We start from the raw sequence: 18,151 nt of genomic DNA, 5'->3' as shown, positions 1-18,151 counted from the left end.
GTCAGATTAATTCACATCTAATTCACCAGAATGCACATAGAGACCTCTGACAGTTCGAGGACTCTTTGCTTCTAGAGCTCCAGTTTGTTTGGAGAATTAACCCTGACATTTTTTGCAATTACCTATTTCATATTTTCGACACTAGGCTAGGAAACCTGTCAAGAATTTGCTTAGTTTGACAGGTTAAAATATTATATTCTGTAATTGAGGTTCTATTGCATCTGAACATATCTGCTATATAGAGATGCTTTTTGTACAGAGCTTAATATTGGAGCTAGTCAGGAATTTTCTGTCGAAATATTTTTTTTTGACAGAAAATGCAGTTTCTGCAAAATCAAAATTTTCGGCGGGAATTATTTTGAAAATAATGTGTCAATTTTCCATCAGGAAAATCTAAACTAAATATTTCATTTCAGGTTGTTTTCAGTCAGTATGACTTTACTTTGGGTATGCTTCGGCTGCCACAGCACCTCATGGGAGTTGTACTTTGGATGCCTCATACCCCCATTCTTCTCTATGGGGTGGGTTCCATGGCTAGACTACACCTCTATGACACACCACGGTCTCCCCTCTGGTTAAACCAACACCATGCCTCATGGAACTCACGTGACCATGGTGCATCATGGGTGATGTAGTATGACCAGGGAGCCTGGCCCACATCAGGAAATGGAGGTATAAGACACATAAATTCAGCTCCCATGAGTCACTGTGGCATCTCAGGTTAAGGCTGAACCAAGTTGAAATGAAACATTTTGATTTGGAGATGTCAAATCATTTCGTTTTAGTTTCTAATGGAAATATAGAAACAAAATGTTTTGAATTGAAATTTTTCAGAACTCCATTCTGCCAAAATTTTTGATAGTTAAATTTTTTGTCCCGTTATTTTCATGTTTAGAATTATCAGAATTTCCACAGGCTGGAAATTCTGATTTTAGTACCACCTCTACTTAATAAGTGTTGTTATTATGCTTTGTTATTATCTTTGTCCTCAGTCCCTGTTGCAAACTTGGGTGGTCACTGGACATTTCTTTCTCTGCGATGCATGTAATGAGCTGGCAATAAAGTGTTTGGGACTCACATCTGTCTCTCATTATTCATGAACACTTTACTTATCACAATTCATTTTCAATGGATACATGAAAGAGATACAGATGTAAGTGCCCTATGCACGCATCTGGCAGATATCAAGAAAAAGAAAATGATTTAATTTAATTAAGAACTATTTAGTAATTTTCTGCACTGAGCTGAGTGTCTTTGATGAAGAATTGAGTTATTCCTTAGACACCTTCCAGAAATAGAAAGAAGCTGCTCTCTGCAGTGACGCACTTGCAGGACAGGAATAAACTTCCTTGATACATATACCTGTCACAGAAAAATCCAATAAACAGACAAAGGCTAAGCTATCTTTTAAAATGTTAGCCCTTAACAACACTAATGGCAAATGGCAGAAAGGGCACCAGAATTCACATCCCTGGATCAGCTTTTGCTGTTGATAACATCTATAATTAATTTATATTGTGAATTTAGTTTGACCTTTATGATGAATGTGTGTTCTGGTGAAGAAAACAGAGGGAGTGGGGAAGAAAAAGAACTCCCACCCTATCAGCCAGATCTGATGAAAGGAATGAAATTCACTCCTACTTTATACATCAATCCTATCTGTGATGAATAGAGTTCTAACTCAGCCTTTTCCCCCTAGATCTGATGAAAAAAACAGATATTCATGCCCATCTCTTCTGACTGAGGGTTGTACAAAGGGATTTCATAGACCCAGTGAAAAGCCAAAGCTTCTATAAGCACAATCTGCAAGGGAAAAATAATAAGAAAAAGCATTTGGGACCCAAATTCTGCCCTCAGATACACTGCTGCTTTTAAATCAGCTGAAGTCAATGGGAGTGGTGTCTATTTGTCTTGGGGAACAAATGGGCCCTAAACATTGTAGGTACATGAATTGCTGTGAGAGTTGGGCACCTAACTCCCTCAAACTCCCTTAAAATCTCAGCCCAGACCTTTACTCTGAAAGAATGTCAATTTATTTAAAGGAGAATCTATATGTCTGTTAGTCTATAAGGTGCCACAGAACTCTTTGCTGCTTCTACCAAATTTGTGCTGCAGTAGCCTGATGGATGTTTCATAGCACTGAGATGGAGATTTGCAGAAGAGATGCCTTTGTCTGTGTCACCCTGGAAAGTGCAGATTTAGGACCCTGTTATTGCAGTGACAGTAACAGTAGTATGGAGGCTTTTACAAAGATTGGCCAGTGCTACAATTTTGGCTTTGGGATAAACACTATGGACCAGATTTTTCAGTCTGTCAAGTTCACTATGTGTTGTTTACACAATGCAGAGTGCACCTAAAGTGGCTGGGGATTTGCACTAGAGAATTGCCCTTGTGTAGGGGGAATCTCTGTTGGCATAAAGCTGATGAAGGCTGCTCTGCTTCCTCCAGCACCAGAGCCCTCCCTCTTGCTGAAAGTGGAGGGAGGGTGGGTGTCTGGGTGAGGAGGCATGGCAGATCTAGGTTCCATTACATCCGATTCTCCACTAGCATAAGGTCCCTGAAGGACTATACCTCAGTGGTATATGTTAAATCTGCCTCTCTGCAGCTTCACTTTACACTGGAGCAAAGTAGTGACCAGCTCCCCAAGAGCCCCCCTTCTCCACTGCATCTCAGCAGAACTCAGGTTCAGTGGAGAATCAAGCCTTCATAGCTCAGTTCTCAAATTATTGTACTGGTTCCCACTTGCCCAACTATGGTTAAGGGTCTGTCTTCAGAAGGGTATATAACTCACAGGGCTGCCCAGAGGATTCAGGGGGCCTGGGGCAAAGCAATTTTGGGGGCCCCTTCCATAAAAAAAGTTGCAATACTATAGAATACTATATTCTTGTGGGGCCTGTAGGGCCCGGGGCAAATTGCCCCACTTGCCCCCCCCCGGGCGGCCCTGATAACTCAGCCATGAAAATGCAGCATAGGCTGAAATATGGCATCAAATGGACTCAGCCTAAGAACTAGGAATGGGAGAATTCACCTAATTGCAGTGTGGGTTCCGATGCGGAGTTTGGCAAATATCAGAATGTGCAAAGCCCAGCCTACCCTCCTCTTTCCACCCCTGGGCTGAAGATAGATACAGAGAACACTGTTCCTCTTGGCCTTCCTCGTGCATTCAGCTCTCCTGTATTGCTCATTCTATGAGGATGGGCTGCTGTTGCTTCAGCTCTCCTTAGACAGTAATAGGGAAGCAGCTGACCTCACTCTGCCTAGCTCAGTTGCCAAGGTGCTTGTGATGTATTTGAATGTATTGAATGGAGGGTTGAATCTCTTCGTGTGAATTTGCAGTTATCGTTTTTTAAGCAGTTGCTGATGTTGAATTTACTGTTATATAGTGGTTACTCTGTTTTTCTTCTAGCTCTATGCAGTACAGAGTCAGTCAGCCATCCTGGCTCCACCTGTATGGATGTGTCTGGATTTATAATCAGGGATTTGTGCTACGTCCACAATACACAACAATGGGTGACGAGGGTGGGGTGTCAAGAACCTTCTATGCATCCAAACAGCAAGACAATCTGTGACCTTGCTTACAGTCCCTAAGAGCTAACAGCAGCTAAAGTAACAGCAGCAAGGAGAAATGGCAAGCGGTTTTGGAAAAATGGAGGCCTTTGACGATGCTGTGGAGGACAGGCCCACATATCTAGAGAGGCTGGAGGAATATTTTGAAGTAAATGAGAATCCCCGAGCAAAACATGCAGCAGCATTACTGATTGTGATCAGAGGAAAAACCTACAGTTTATTATGTAGTCTGATTGTCCCAGAGAAACCAGCCAGCAAAACCTTTAAAGAGTGCAAATTGTTCAAGATTGTCACCCAAGCCCCTGCTTACAGCAGAAAGGTTCAGGTTTCATAAGCAGAATCGGCTTGAAAGTGAATCTATTTCCTCCTTTGCGACAGAGTTAAAAAGATTATCAGAACACTGTGCTTTTAAGAATGGGCTTAGCGAGGCCCTAAGAGACAGATTTGTATAGGGACTGCTGAATGAAAGCACCCAGGAGAAGCTCATACCTTTAAACGCATAGTACAAATTGGAGTAGCAATGGAAATTGCAGAAAGGAGTGAAATAGAATTGCATACTGGCACTAAAACAGAAATACGAATGCTTACACTATCTGTAACCCAGGGCAAGAGTGTCAGGGGACCGGGTCCTAGGCAGCCAGGCCTAGCGGCCAGAGCAGGAGTCAGGCTAGTGGTCAGAGTATGAATGCCAGAGTCAAGGGTTGAAGCGGAGTCAGAGTCAAAGCAGATGGTTGGAGCTGGATTACCAGGAGTTAGGGAAGACAGGAGCAGGGTTGGTTCTCAGGCAGCAGCGAGGCTGGGACAGGATGGGAACAAAGCTGGGGGCAGGACCATGTCTGGGCTGGAGCTGTGGAGGAGCAGAGCAGGAGCAGGACTTAGAAATGAGCACAGGAAGGCAGATAGTACGTGGGCATGTGAGTTTAGCAGCCAGCAAGCTACTGCTGCTGTAAGGTTTAAGAACCGCCTGGCTGGCTTCCTCAGCCAATCAGGCAGGGTGGTCCATCAGGCAACCTGGCTGGCTTGTTAGGCTATGAGGAGTACTGAACAGGTGCTGCTGAGGGCCTTACTCCAGACACAGAGCCGGTCCGCTCAGCAGACAGACATGTTATTGGTGTGGAAAAGGGTTCCACGTGCCTCCTGATTGCCGATTTAAAGATGCATATTGCAGAAGCTGTAATAAAAAGGGTAATCTCCAAGCAGTTTCTTGCACTAAGAAAAATAAGGAAGAGACCAAATCAGTAAAGAAAAATGAATATCAATGTACACTATGTGAATAGAGGCAGTAGTGACAGACCGTGAGAGTGGAGTAGCCAGCCTGCATACATATAGTATGAGCAAAAATGACCAGTCCGTAATTTGGTGGGCACCAGGGTGGGGGGCAAAATGCTTAAAATGGAATTGGACACAGGCTCTGCAGTTTCTATTATCTCATGTTTGGAATATGACAAAACTTTTTAAAATACCAAACTGAAGGAGACACTGATGTTACTAAGAACTTATACGGGAGAAAAAAAACAGTGCCAATTGGAGTGATGCAAGTGAATGTGGAGTATAACAATAAGTAGTGTTTATTAGACTTAGATGTAATTGAGAAAGGAGGGCCAGCCCTGCGGTGCCATGAATGGTTACATAAGGGTCCACTGGATTAGGTATCTATAAAAATGCTGCAGTCACTCTCAGCAGACTCCACTAAAACAGTTGACCAACAGCTGGAGGGATACTAAGTCAGGCATCGGAAGTAGTCAAGGAGGGCCCAGGAACTCTAAAACACATGAAGGCTAAAACAATCCTAGATGAGAAGGCTCAGCCCAAGTTTCACAGAGCTTGACCTGTCCCTTACAGTATCTTCTCAAAGTTAGATGCTTAACTGGAACATCTGGAAAGAGAGGGAAACCTTTCAAAACTGGCCAGGATTGAGTGGGAAACTGCTACTGTTCCAATTGTAAAAAAGTGTGGTGCAGTAAGTGTGTGTGGAGCTTTTAAGGTCACCATAAACCCTGGACTGACAGTTGAAAAATACCCCCTGCCTTGAATTGAAGATATTTTTGCACCACTGGCAGGGGGACAACGATTCAGCAAAATTGATTTGTCACAGGCCTACCTACAGATGGAAGTTGAGGGAGAGTCTAAGGCATACCTCACAATCAACACACAAATGGGTCAGTACCAATTCAACAGACTAGTGTTTGATATTGCTTCAGCTCCTACTATATGGCAATGGGCAATGGACCAAGTTTTGCAAGGTATTCTGAGTACACAATGTTATCTGGATGACATTATTGTGACTGGTGGAAGTGATGAAGAACATCTGGAAACCCTGAAAAGGGTATTAAAACATCTGGAAGAATACAGGTTACAAGCTAATTGCATAATATGTTAATTTTTCAAGGACATGATAGGTTATTGTGGGCATGTTATTGATGTACAAGCCCTACATAAATCTCAGGAGAAGGAACAGTCCTGGAAGCTCCCCCGCCAAAGGATGTGTCACAGTTTAGATCATTTTTGGGATTCATCAACTACTATAGCCTATTTGTACCAAACATAGCAACTCTATTGCATCTGCTGAATTGTTTACTGCAGTCTGGTCAAAAGCGGGTTGTGTCATGTGAGTGTCAAAAAGCTTTTCTAGAGGCAAAACAACAGGTCACCTCAGACAGTGTGCTTACATGCTTTAACCCATCCTTGCCCAACAAGTTAGTATGTGATGCTTCCTCACATGGAATTGGGGCGGTTTATGCCAGTATACCATGCCACAACTACCCCAATGTGAAGAAATTTGTTCCAGTCCTTGAGGAAATAACCACTGCTAACAAAAGCCAAGTGAACGACTTCAATAGACAGTGTTGTGAAATGAAGATCTAAACTATTAATTTGTCTATCTGCATTTCTAAAGCACCCATCACCATGGTATCTGGGCACCATATACATATCTAAGAGAAGGATCTAGTTCTCCTTTCTATTTTGAGCCTCTTTTTCAAATGGGATTAAGTGCTTGCCCGGTCACCATGCTACTTCAGTACTGGGGAAAAGCCTGCTTCAAAAAAATCAGTCTTGTGCTCAGCCTCAGAAGACTCAGATTCGTTCTGGTCTTTGGTGATAAGGGTGTTTCATCCTGAGGGCTTCTGATGGAAAATGCTTTCCCTATGGTCCCTGAATGTTTCTGGACTGTCAGCTGAAGTGTCCCAGTCAATCACAGCTGCCATAGTGGGTTAAAGGGGATAGGCAATTTCTGAGACACCTTGTCCCTTCCCCACTGAGGACTTCAAATATTCTTGCAGTAAAATATATCAGTACTGAAGTCTTTGCTTCAGCTTGCAGGCAGTCAGCAAACATCAACAATGATAAGTCAAGAGTACCATATATTTGGTTGAAGAACAAAATGAATGTATCAGGGACTTTTTCTGAAAAAAAAAATAGTGATCAATACGAAACATCTGTGCTAGATCCATTCCTGTTCCCCAACCCCTCTCTGTTTCCATCCATGAAGGGCTTGCTAACAGCTGGCTGTATCATTATAATAAAACATAAAGGCCCAGTTTCATCTCAAGGCTCATGCTGGCTCAAATCATACTGATTTTTCTTTAGTGTAAAAGCAGAAACCTGGATACAGTAAGGAATGGCCTTTTGTGAACTCTCTCTCGCAAGGCCAGACACAACCTAATCCTTCATGTTCGAAAAATACTTTGAAATGGAAAGTGCTACATAAGAAAGGAAAAGAGAATCCATGAAACTAGTGCTTAAGAAAATGGGATGCAAGTCAGCTGGGCAGCAGATGAAAACCTAAAACTCTACTTTTCTTTCATTTTACTGGCTCCTGAGGTATTAACAAGAGCCGAGCCAGCTCTTCAAAGTAGGTGCATGATTTTTTCAATATTAAAATGATCTTGCATGGGCACTCAGTGCCTGTAGTTTGAAAATGAATTGGGTTCAAATGCAGTTTTCCCCAGGTATTAGCTCCTTTGTGAAGCCATACGCAAGAGTATGGATTTGATTGGTTTAGGTGCATTCACACAGGTTCACCAAAACCAGAAGTGGGAGTCATAGCCATGTGACTTGATCCATGTGACATACCCCACTGAATATAATTCTAATATTAGGGTGATTTACGGTATTTCTGTGGAACCAATTACATCAGATAAAATTAGATTAGAGAGTTTAAAGGCTCTAGCAGGCAGAAGCCTCAGAATGCTGGCAGATACGCAGAGGCAGCAAAAAAGGGTTTGTGCACCCAGCTTTAACTCAAACTTTGTAGATTTGGACAAAATTTATATTAACGCTAGTGCTGGTTCATAAGTTGAAACTTGTGCTGAGGTTTATTTTGAATCGCTGTGAGGTCTGAATCAAATGCTTAGCTGAGCTCTGCTGCTAATTTCATTATAAGATAAAATGGACTGCAAAAAGGCAAACGATTGGTTACAATCCCATGCATCATTCAAACACTTCTTATCTGGACTGTTATATTTATTAAAATGTTTGCTGTTCTCATTTCAAGTGCTGAAGCTAAACTAGTCAGTCACTTAAATAAAAACAACTAGCATCCATAAAAAGAGTTGCTCTGGTCAGCTCTGGATTATTAAACTGTATATTCTATTATTAGCATCATTGGTCTTTAAAATCTGTCCACTTTATGCTTGTCTAAAGCACCCAATAAGTAAGGGACTGATTCTGGTTCACGTTATGGCCACTTTGTGCCACCCCTGTGGTGCAAAGAAGCCACAAAGCTACTTTAACTGGGTGATTTATGATTCTGACAGCATAGGGTATCCCCAGCTGATGTACAGCCAACAGCAGCTCTGGAAAACACCCTGCCAGCCCCATTGGCATAGGGGATGCGCTAGAGGGGTAGGGACATGACTGGAGCGCTGTGGTGCTCTGATCTACTGCAGTGTTCCCTTTGCTGGGGGCCATAAGATAGAGCAGTTGTGAGACTGCTCTAAATTACTCTGGGGGCAAATTGGCTGCTGGCAAATCCTGGCTTTGGAGAGCACAAAGGTAGCATAGAGCCCCAAAGGTATAGCACAACTCAGTCAGGCCCCGACACAAGGGCCTAATACTTTTATAGAGAAAATAAGAGCACAACAGTGGAAGAATCCAGAGGAGCAGATAGCTTTCCCCTGTTGTGTCTTTTTCCAAACCAAAGCCTTAAGCTTTGTTTTGCATTCAGTATTAAATGTCACAGGAACTCCTTCATTTAGAGCTGCTCCATTACATTCTAATCCAACTCCTGGGATCAGTACGCGAAGTTCTTCAGAGTGTAATGTGGTAATTATTCTTTGAACCTCTGGAAAGTGATTCAAATTACATCATAATGAGCCAGCTGATTAGGTAAAACAGAAACAAAAAGTTTGAAAAAGCTGAGGATGCTGAATGGACCTTTGTTTTCTTTAGTGTAAAAGCAAAAACGTGGATGCGAATCAAAAGGCTTTAATTCATGGGCCTTCTATGGTAGATCTCACTCCAGTAAGCTGTTTTGTTTTGTTTTTATATGACAGACTCAGTTTCCAGCTGGCCTTTGCTAAATCTACCTAATCCCAGACTACAATTAGCAACAATATTGCTCTACTTACATTCCAGTCTATAGTAACAAAGAACAGGTGCCGTTTAATTTCTTCAACTCCATCGAGGCCAGCACCTGCCAAGACAACAAGAAGAAAGAGTCAAAATAAAGCCAAGCCAGGAGGAACATGCTGTATTCTTTAAAACCATCACCAACATATCCCTCCCTTCCCCTTGAAAAAATTTAGAATGTCAGAAATTGTTTAAGCCATCACAAATATATACAAGGACATTTTGTTAATGCAAACATCACAGCCAGGAAAGAAAAACCCTTGAACATGAGAGTTTTGATTGTAGGCTTGTGTCAGGTCTGCCTGGCCAGTCTTTCATGCTTCATATTAGATAAGGAAATAGAATCATAGAAATGTAGAGCTGGAAGAGACCTCAAGAGGTCATCTAATCCATCCTCCCACACTGAGGTAGGACCAAGTATGCCTACACCAGAGGTTTTTAAACTGGGGGGCATGTCCCCCTAGAAGGGCGCAGAGGAATGTTTTTGGGGGGGAGCAGTGATGGCAGGAGGCTTGGGGCAGCCTTACACAGCGGGGTTCAGGGAGGGAGCACCACTTCCACCCCTTGACCCTCCTTTTCTGTCTATTTTTGTCTGGATTGGGGAGGTGCCACCAAAACTTGTAACTCAAAGGGAGGCTTTCAGCTCAGAAAGTTTGAAAACCGCTGGTCTAGACCCTCCCTGACAGGTGTTTTCTCTAACCTGTTCTTAAAAACTGCCAATGATGGTGTAATACTTTGGGGTTCAATCCAGAGCAATGAGAGGTTGTGTCACTGCCTGCCCTGTAACCCTGGGTGCCTTAAATGGTCAGCTGCTGTGGCTCACAGTCCAGAAACCCTGAATGTCTGTGCTGTGCAGCCCTGATTCAGCACTCTGACCCTAGCAGCCTTCCTACAACACAACAGCCAGACACTGGTCTCCACCAGCCTTAGTTACTACTTGCAGAGTGACCCCAACACACTTCCAGTCCTGACTTTTCCCCTGCCCTGGAGTGTCCAGCCCTCTCCTGGAACACTTAGAGAAGTAATAAGGTTCATCATTCCTCTGAAGGGACAAAAACACAGCTTATTACTTTAACTGGAGCTAACAATCACTTCAATTCAAACACAGCACTGGGTTGGTTTAGTTTAAAAAAGAGAAGTTTAATAAAAAGAAATCGGTTTTAAGTGAATTTATGTGCAAGGGATAAGAACAAAAATGGTTACAAGCAAATATAAGTAAAAATACGCTTTCTAATGGCTAAGACCTAACTTACCAGCTACTCTCTTTGTTCAAGATAGATTTCTTACTGATTTTTCTCTTTTCCAGCCATGGCTGAGTTTCTCTCAGTCAGGACCTTCCACAAACATACAAGGTGCTGGAATCCCTTGTTTTCCTAGGTGACAGATGCCAATATGGCTCTCTGTTTCCCCTTATATCACTCAGAGTTCACTGACTCTGTTTTAAGAGGCAGGATGACCTCATGCTGTTCTTTCCTTCCTGTGGACATCCCATCCTTGTGCTGATTTGTATGTAAATGAGGCTTTCATTGTTTTGATTCCAAAATGCTACCTTCCCTCCAGTCTGGGGAGAAACCCGTTTTCCCCTGTGTTTGGTCACAGAATTTAAAGCATAATATCACTGAATATCCATAATTCCTCATATAGTGTTAATATGTACATTTCACAACGATATTAATCACCAGCATGTCACTGACTTTCACAAAAGACGTTACTCAATACACTTTATAATACTGTAATATTGTATACAATTAGTTGATACTTATCATTTGAGGTTCAGATCCCCACAAGAAGCTACCGACCCCACTGTCCAGGTTGATAGCTTTGTTTATATTTTATGTAAATGCACCTTCATTGTCTCGGCCTGATGACCAGGCTGGTCAGATAAACACATATTCCTTTGTCTACAACAGATTGGGCTTATGCAGACAAACATATTTCTAGCACATGTCCATCACTCTTTGTACACAACCCAAATCTACATATGTAAGAATATTAATGATCTTCTCTATTGCTTATTTCTCTTTACACCTTCCATGTCTCTTACCTGAAACAAACAAACAGAAAACAATAAAACTATAGCCTTTCTTTAACATTTCCCAGCCTCTTTACTCGAGAATCTCTTGAAACTATTTTACCATTGCTGGAAGTGTGAAGTTTTCCAGTGATCTCTCACGTGACACCTTTTGGGGCATGTACCATGACAACAGTGTGTTAGATGTAGTGAATATGTCAGGCCTGACAAGAGTTGCTGACACACAGTAGTGAACCACCAGTCGGATTAGCTACTGGCTACAGGCATCTGATCAAAGTTCTCCTGAGTCCATAAACTAAGGGGCACCTTTTACCTTTCTTAAAATCCATACTACCCCAGTGCTTGCTTCACACCCATCTGGGTCACCCAGGCCAGTAGAGAGCTCTGTCAACCCAAGGTGTGAAACCAGATCTCTTTCCATCCTGAGCCAGCCCTGCTCCCAGCGGAGTGCTGGCCCACAGCTTTCCCAGAGGCTGCCTGCTCTCAGCAGAGTACAGGCCCACAACTATTGACCTAGTTGTGCCAGGGTCCACCCCTCCTAGCAGATCCTGGACCCTAGCCCCTTTCAGCTTTGCTCCAGACCTACCAAACACTGACTCAGTTTCCCCATTGAGGGTTTACTCCTTCGACCACTGTGTCTGGCTATAGTACACTTGTACCTGAGCCCTCGGCCTCAATCCTGTTACCTAATTACAGAAAACAACACACCAAGAACACACACTTCCCTGCATTTCCACAGTCAGAATCCTGGAATAACCTTTAGTGTTCATAATGACTCATGCTACAGGCGGGGTAGTGGGATTCATCATATCCACATCTGCTAGCTTCTATCAGGCACACCCCATTATGTCCATCTCCTGGGTCCCATGGGCATAACTTGCCACTCCTCTTCTGTTAGAGCTGCTTGCAACTGTCCTGGTCAGCAAGCTTCTGTTGCTCCAGCTCTGTCTCCGTACTCTGACACCTGGCCTCCAACTCTGTTTGTCTCTCCTCCACTAGCAGCCTTCTGCACTCCAGCCTCCACAGCTCTAATACTCTTGCCACTGCTGGATCATCTGTGGAACCATCTGCTTGATCTCTTGCATGCCCTGTAGGAGAAAAAGGGACCCCTTCCCCAGTCTGGAGCAGTGCCCCATCTTGCCTCATGGCATATGAGTGCGGCATGTACACCGGCTCCAATTTTTTCTGGTCAGCCGCTGACAGAGCTCACTGCACACAGCTCTTCTAACTGCTGCTTGGTGAGCTCAGTATCTGTTTCTTTGCTCTTCCTGCCTTCTCTACAGATTACTCCTCTTTACACCTTCCTTTGCTCTATGTCCCTTACCCAAAACGAACAACAGAAAACAATAAAACTATAGCCCTTCTTTAACAGTTCCCAGCCTCTTTACTCGAGAATCACTTGAAACTATTTTACCATTGCTGGAAGTCTGACTCTCATTCAACTAGCAAACTGTATATAAATCCTGGCTCAACTGTGTCACAGAAGGGGATTCGACAGCCTCTCTTGGTAACCTATTCCAGCACTTAATTATCCTTATAGTTAGAAAGCTTTTCCCAATATCTAACCTAAATCTCCCTTGCTGTAGATTAAGCCCATTACTTCTTTTCCTACCTTCCGTGGAAATGGAGAACAATTGATCACCATCTTTTTTATAACAGCCCTTAACGTATCTGAAGACTTATCAGATCCCTCCCCAAATCTTCTTTTCTCATAAACATGCCTAGTTTTTGCAGCTTTTCTTTATAGGTCAGGTTTTCAAAACATCTTATCATTTTTGTTGCTCTGCTCTGGACTTTCTCCATTTTGTCCACATCTTTCTTAAAGTGTGGCACCCAAAACTGGGCACAGTACTCCAGCTGAGGCCTCACCAGTGCTGAGTAGAGTACAACAATTACCTCCCGTGTCTTACATACAACAATCCTGTTAATACACCCCAGACTAATAGTCTTTTTCACAGCAGCATCACACTGTTGTCTCTCATTACATTTGTGACCCACTATAACCGCCGGCTCCTTTTCAACATTACTACAGCCTGGTCAGTTATTCCCCATTTTGTAGTTGTTCATATGATTTTCCTAAGTATAGTACTTCGCACTTGTCTTCATTGAATTTCATCTTGCTGATTTCAGACCAATTCTCTAATTTGTCAAGGTCATTTTGAATTCTGTCCTCCAAAGTGCTCCCAAGCCTCTCAGCTTTGTCTCACCTCAAATACTGTAGGCATACTCTCCACACCATTATCCAAGTCATTAATGAAAATACTAAACAGTACTGGACCAATGACTGAACCCCGTGGGATCCCACTAGATATGTCGTCCCAGTTTGACAGCAAACCATCAATGACTACTTGTTGAGCATGTTTTTTCAACCAGTTGTGCACCCACTTTATGGTAATTTTATGTAGGCTACATTTCCCTAGTTTGCTTATGAGACTGTCATGTGGAACTGTGTCCAGGGCCGGCTCCAGGTTTTCTGCCACCCCAACCGGAGGGGAAAAAAAAAAAAAAAAAAAAAAAAAAAGGGCGATTGGTGGCACTTCGGGGGCAGCTCAATCGCGCCACTCCATTCTTCGGCAGCAGTTCGGCGGCGGGTCCTTCACTCCCTCTCTTCTTCTTCGGCGGCAGCTCAAAGAGGAAGAGAGGGACTGAGGGACCTGCCACCGAATTCCCGCCGAAGACCTGGATGTGCAGCCCCAGTAGCGGATGGAGTGCCGCTCCTTTGTATTGGCTGCCCCAAGCACCTGCTTCCTTACCTGGTGCGTGGAGCTGGCCCTGACTGTGTCAAAAGCCTTACTAAAAATCAAGATATATCATCTTTATAGTTTCCCTCCTATCCACTAGGCCTGTAACCTTGTCAAAGAAGGAAATTAGGTTGGTTTGGCATTTGTTCTTGACAAATCCATGCTGACTATTACTTATCACCCTATTATCCTCTAGGTGCTTACAAACTGATTGTTTAATATGTTCCAGTATCTTTCCAGGTATTGAAGGTAAGCTGACTGCTCTATAATTTCCCAGGTCCGATTTGTTCCCTTTTTTAAAGATAGGAACTCTGTTTGCCCTTCTCCAGTCCTGTTGGACCTCACCCGTTCTACATGAACTCACAAAAGATAATTGTTTTGATATTGCCTCAACTAGTTCCTTAAGTACCCTAGGGGGAATTTCACCAGGCCCTGCCAACTTAAATATAGCTAATGTACCTAAATATTCTTTAACCCATTCTGTCCCTATTCTGGCTTGTATTCCTTCCTCTTTGTTGTTAATATTAATTGTGTTAAGCATCTGGTCACAATTATCCTTTTTAGTGAAGTGAAATAGACCCCATATCAATCAGCAACATGTGCCAGATGTTAGCACATTGCTTAATGCACTACTGGAAGGCACTCAGATACTACAATGAGGAGTGTGGTCTAAGAGCCTGTATAGCAGGGGTCGGCAACCTTTCAGAAGTGGTGTGCCGAGTCTTCATTTATTCACTCTAATTTAAGGTTTCGCGTGCCAGTAATACATTTTAACGTTTTTAGAAGGTCTCTTTCTATAAGTCTAGAATATATAACTAAACTATTGTTGTATGTAAAGTAAATAAAGTTTTTAAAATGTTTAAGAAGCTTCATTTAAAATTAAATTAAAATGCAGAGCCCCCTGGACCGGTGGCCAGGACCCGGGCAGCGTGAGTGCCACTGAAAATCAGCTCGCGTGCCGCCTTTGGGCTTCCTGACATGGGGGCAATGGTATTACTGCTACCTAGCACTTACAGATATGCATTTGTAGCCACCTTGTGAGAGTTAAGTTTTATTAACTCCAGTTTACAGATAGGGAAACTCTGGTGCACATAGTTTAGGCTCAAATTTACACAAAGTCAGCTGATTTTGGGTACCTCAAAGCTGGTTCTCATTTGTATTGGCACCAAATACACCAATGTCATAGATACTTTTTCTTCACTAACAACTTTCTTATGTATTCTATTGATTATTTAGCAAAACTCTGTGGGGTTTGGCAGCACATGTCTAATTCTTTCATTACTTTTCCTTTATGTCCTCATTTAATATCTTTCTTGTTTATTCCTTTCAGCACGTTTAGTTTACTGGCTTGAGGAAAATCAGCAGGTGTTCAGTAATAATTAAACAACTATCAGATTTGACTGAGTGTGCCACGTGATTGGTTGATTTGTTTTTATTAATAGCATCTTTCATTCTCCCATGGGGGAAAGTAACACCTGGAGATGAAGATTCTGCATTGCAATTTTGGAGCCATTTCCTGTGAGATGCTGAACATCTCCAGATGTGTTGAGCATCTCAGTTCCTACTGAGATTAGTGGGAGCTGAGGACACTGAGTACCTTGCTGTGGGTGCTCAGCACCTCAGCGTACTAAGCCTTTTATTTGAAATACTTGTACTTCCTAACAAGCAGTTTTGTAAAAGGTCTTGTCAACTCAAGCTTTTGTAAAATGTGACATCTGCTTTCGATGCACACAAGACATTATTAGTGTTTGCCAAAGTGCACTGATCAAGAACTGCATTCTACAGCCTGCTTAACATTGGCTCATGACTAGGTATTAAAAACAAATATTGCTTGCATATTACATGCAGGGCTGTCAGCCATGTACATGGGAAAGCTGACCCAATAGGTGTGTTTACAGTTTTGATTTGTTCCCCCCGGGTATTCTGAACATAGAACAGGCTGCTGCCAGAAATCAGTAAATACAAAAACTTGGCCAGCGACAAACCTTGTTCCATGGATTTCTTATTAGGAATTTTCAGTCCTCATCCAAGTTCAAGGTACAGTCCTGATTGTCTACTAAATATATATGGCAGGTCTGCTTCTGATTTCACTGACACCAGTATAGCTAAGTAGAAACTCCACAGAAAAAAAACAACAACAGAGTTACACTAATATAAACCCAGCATCAGAAGAGTATCAGGACCAGCAAATGTGCTTAGAAGAACTGGAGTCTATCCCTGACTGTGCCACAGAATGCTTATGTGATGCTGGACAAGTCACTTAAACCCAAATTTCTCACAGGTGGTCACTACCTGTGTGTTCCTTACTTTATAGTTGCCCAACTTGAGACACTTTGGCCAGATTTGCAGAAGTGCTGATAGTTCACAGCTGCAACTGAAGTCAATGGGAGCTGTGCTTTGAACATATAAAGTGCCATAAAAATGCTAAGTTTTCTGAAAAAAAAAATCAGGTCTTAGGTGTGTTAAATTGGGCACTGAAAATCAGTCGACACTTTTGGCTTTAATCTCTCTGTGCCTCAGTTCCTCAACTATAAATTGGGTCTAATGTCACCCCTCACCTCAGAGAAGTGCTGTAAAGATAATTCACTAGTTGTTTGTGAAGTGCACTCAGACATTACTATGAGAACACCAGGGAAATGCCCATGAGGAAATTAATAATTCTGTATTCAGTGCAGGGTTTGAATGGTGTGTGGTTAAGTCTAAAAAGAATATTGAATGACTACCCCCACAGTGAGCACTGACCATCCCATGCACCGAATGAGGCCAGGATCCTGTGGAAAAAATAGTATGTGATCATATAATTAAAGACTGTGGGTAAAATTTTCAAGAGTGCCTAAGTGACTTAGGAGTGTAAATCCCATTTTCAAAAGTGGTTTTAGGTGCTTTGGAGCCTATGTCTCATTAAAGCCAAGGGAGACAAATTGAGATTGGATTGGCAATGCTAATTCTGGCCTGTCCTAACTTCTGAGTGCTTGACTTTGCAACCTTAACTTTCTTTTTAACATAGCTACTGAATATAATGTTTAATGGATTTAATTGTTAAAAAAGGGTCTGATTCAACTGCCATTGGAAAAGATTCCCACTGATTTCAATAGATGTTGGATTAGGACCAGTAATAGCCAATAAGTTTGCTTCAACAAATATCACCTCAGTAGTTAAACAACATTTAGGTTACAAAAATCAGAACAATATTGATTTTATTCGCTTCATCTTTGTAATACAATAGAAAGAGCAGTTACTTACCCTAGTGGCTATCCGAGATCCTGTGGTCAGTGTGACTCCCTCTGTAGGGCTCCATGAGTCTCAAGTGTGTGAGATTGGAAATTGTTGAACAGCAGTGTCTGTTTGGCCTGTGCATGCACCCCTGTGCCTTCTCATGCTCTTGTGTGAGGACATAAAGGAGAGAGTGGTCCCAATCTCTCAGTTCTCTTGCCATTCGAAGCCTGTGTTAGATGAGGACTCTGAAAGTGAGGATGGAGGGGTGTTTGTGAGATCCACAGTGACTACAACATCTCGAAGAACCATAGTTTCTGTAGAGTGATTGTTCTTTCTTCTTTGAGTATGTCTCAGTGTGGATCCTGCTGTAGATGACTAGCAATCACTTCCCCTCAGGATGGTGGGAGTGAAGAGTTTCAAGCTGCATCAGCGATTGGAGAACTGTTCCCCTGAACTTGGTGGCTGCTCTGGCTCTCTACCATTGGTGAGTGTGGCTTTGGGAAGAAGACTAGCAAGCTAATTGATTGATTTTTGGTGATAGTCTAGACCACCTTGGGGGTGAAATTGGGGTGTAGTCTGAGTACCACCTTGTCCATATGAAAGACCGCAGTCCAGCTATGAGAGTCTAGTGTTCACTGACTCTCCAAGCTGAGGTGATAGCCACCACAAAGATCCTCTTGATGGTAAGGGGTGCATGGCATATTCTGTCACTGGTTCAAAGGGAGGGTCCGTATGCTTCAGAAGAATAACAATGAGGTCTCATGAGGGAGTCAGGTCCTTAAATGGAGGGCTAATAGGAAGAAGGCCCTTAAAAAATGTCAGTATCTTTGGGTGTGACTGTGCTGGCGTGTGACACACCGATAAAGCCGCCAAGTGGACTTTGAGAGAATTAAATAATAGTTTTGCCTGTTTCAGAAACAGCATAGTCTAGGACAGTGGTTCCCAAACTTTAACAACCTGTGAACCCCTTTCACTAAAATGTCAAGTCTCACGAACCCCCTCCTAAAAATGAATATTTCCAGGA

General features: G+C 42.6%; 1 protein-coding gene across 1 annotated transcript in view; it reads right to left on the bottom strand.

Annotated features, from left to right (window-relative positions):
* The window catches only part of RPS6KA2 (ribosomal protein S6 kinase A2), a 241,121-nt gene that overhangs the window by 47,716 nt on the left and 175,254 nt on the right, over positions 1-18,151 (bottom strand). Inside the window, exon 11 of the mRNA XM_024205929.1 lies at positions 9,138-9,202. Coding sequence (XP_024061697.1) covers positions 9,138-9,202 — 65 coding nt within the window. The remainder of the gene's footprint in view (positions 1-9,137; positions 9,203-18,151) is intronic.

This window comes from Terrapene carolina, unplaced genomic scaffold, assembly GCF_002925995.2.
Source record: "Terrapene carolina triunguis isolate 2854851 unplaced genomic scaffold, T_m_triunguis-2.0 Scaffold85, whole genome shotgun sequence".
NCBI classification, from domain to species: domain Eukaryota; kingdom Metazoa; phylum Chordata; order Testudines; family Emydidae; genus Terrapene; species Terrapene triunguis.
The sequence above is the reverse complement of the archived record's forward strand: the minus strand, read 5'-3'. Positions and strand labels throughout refer to the sequence as shown.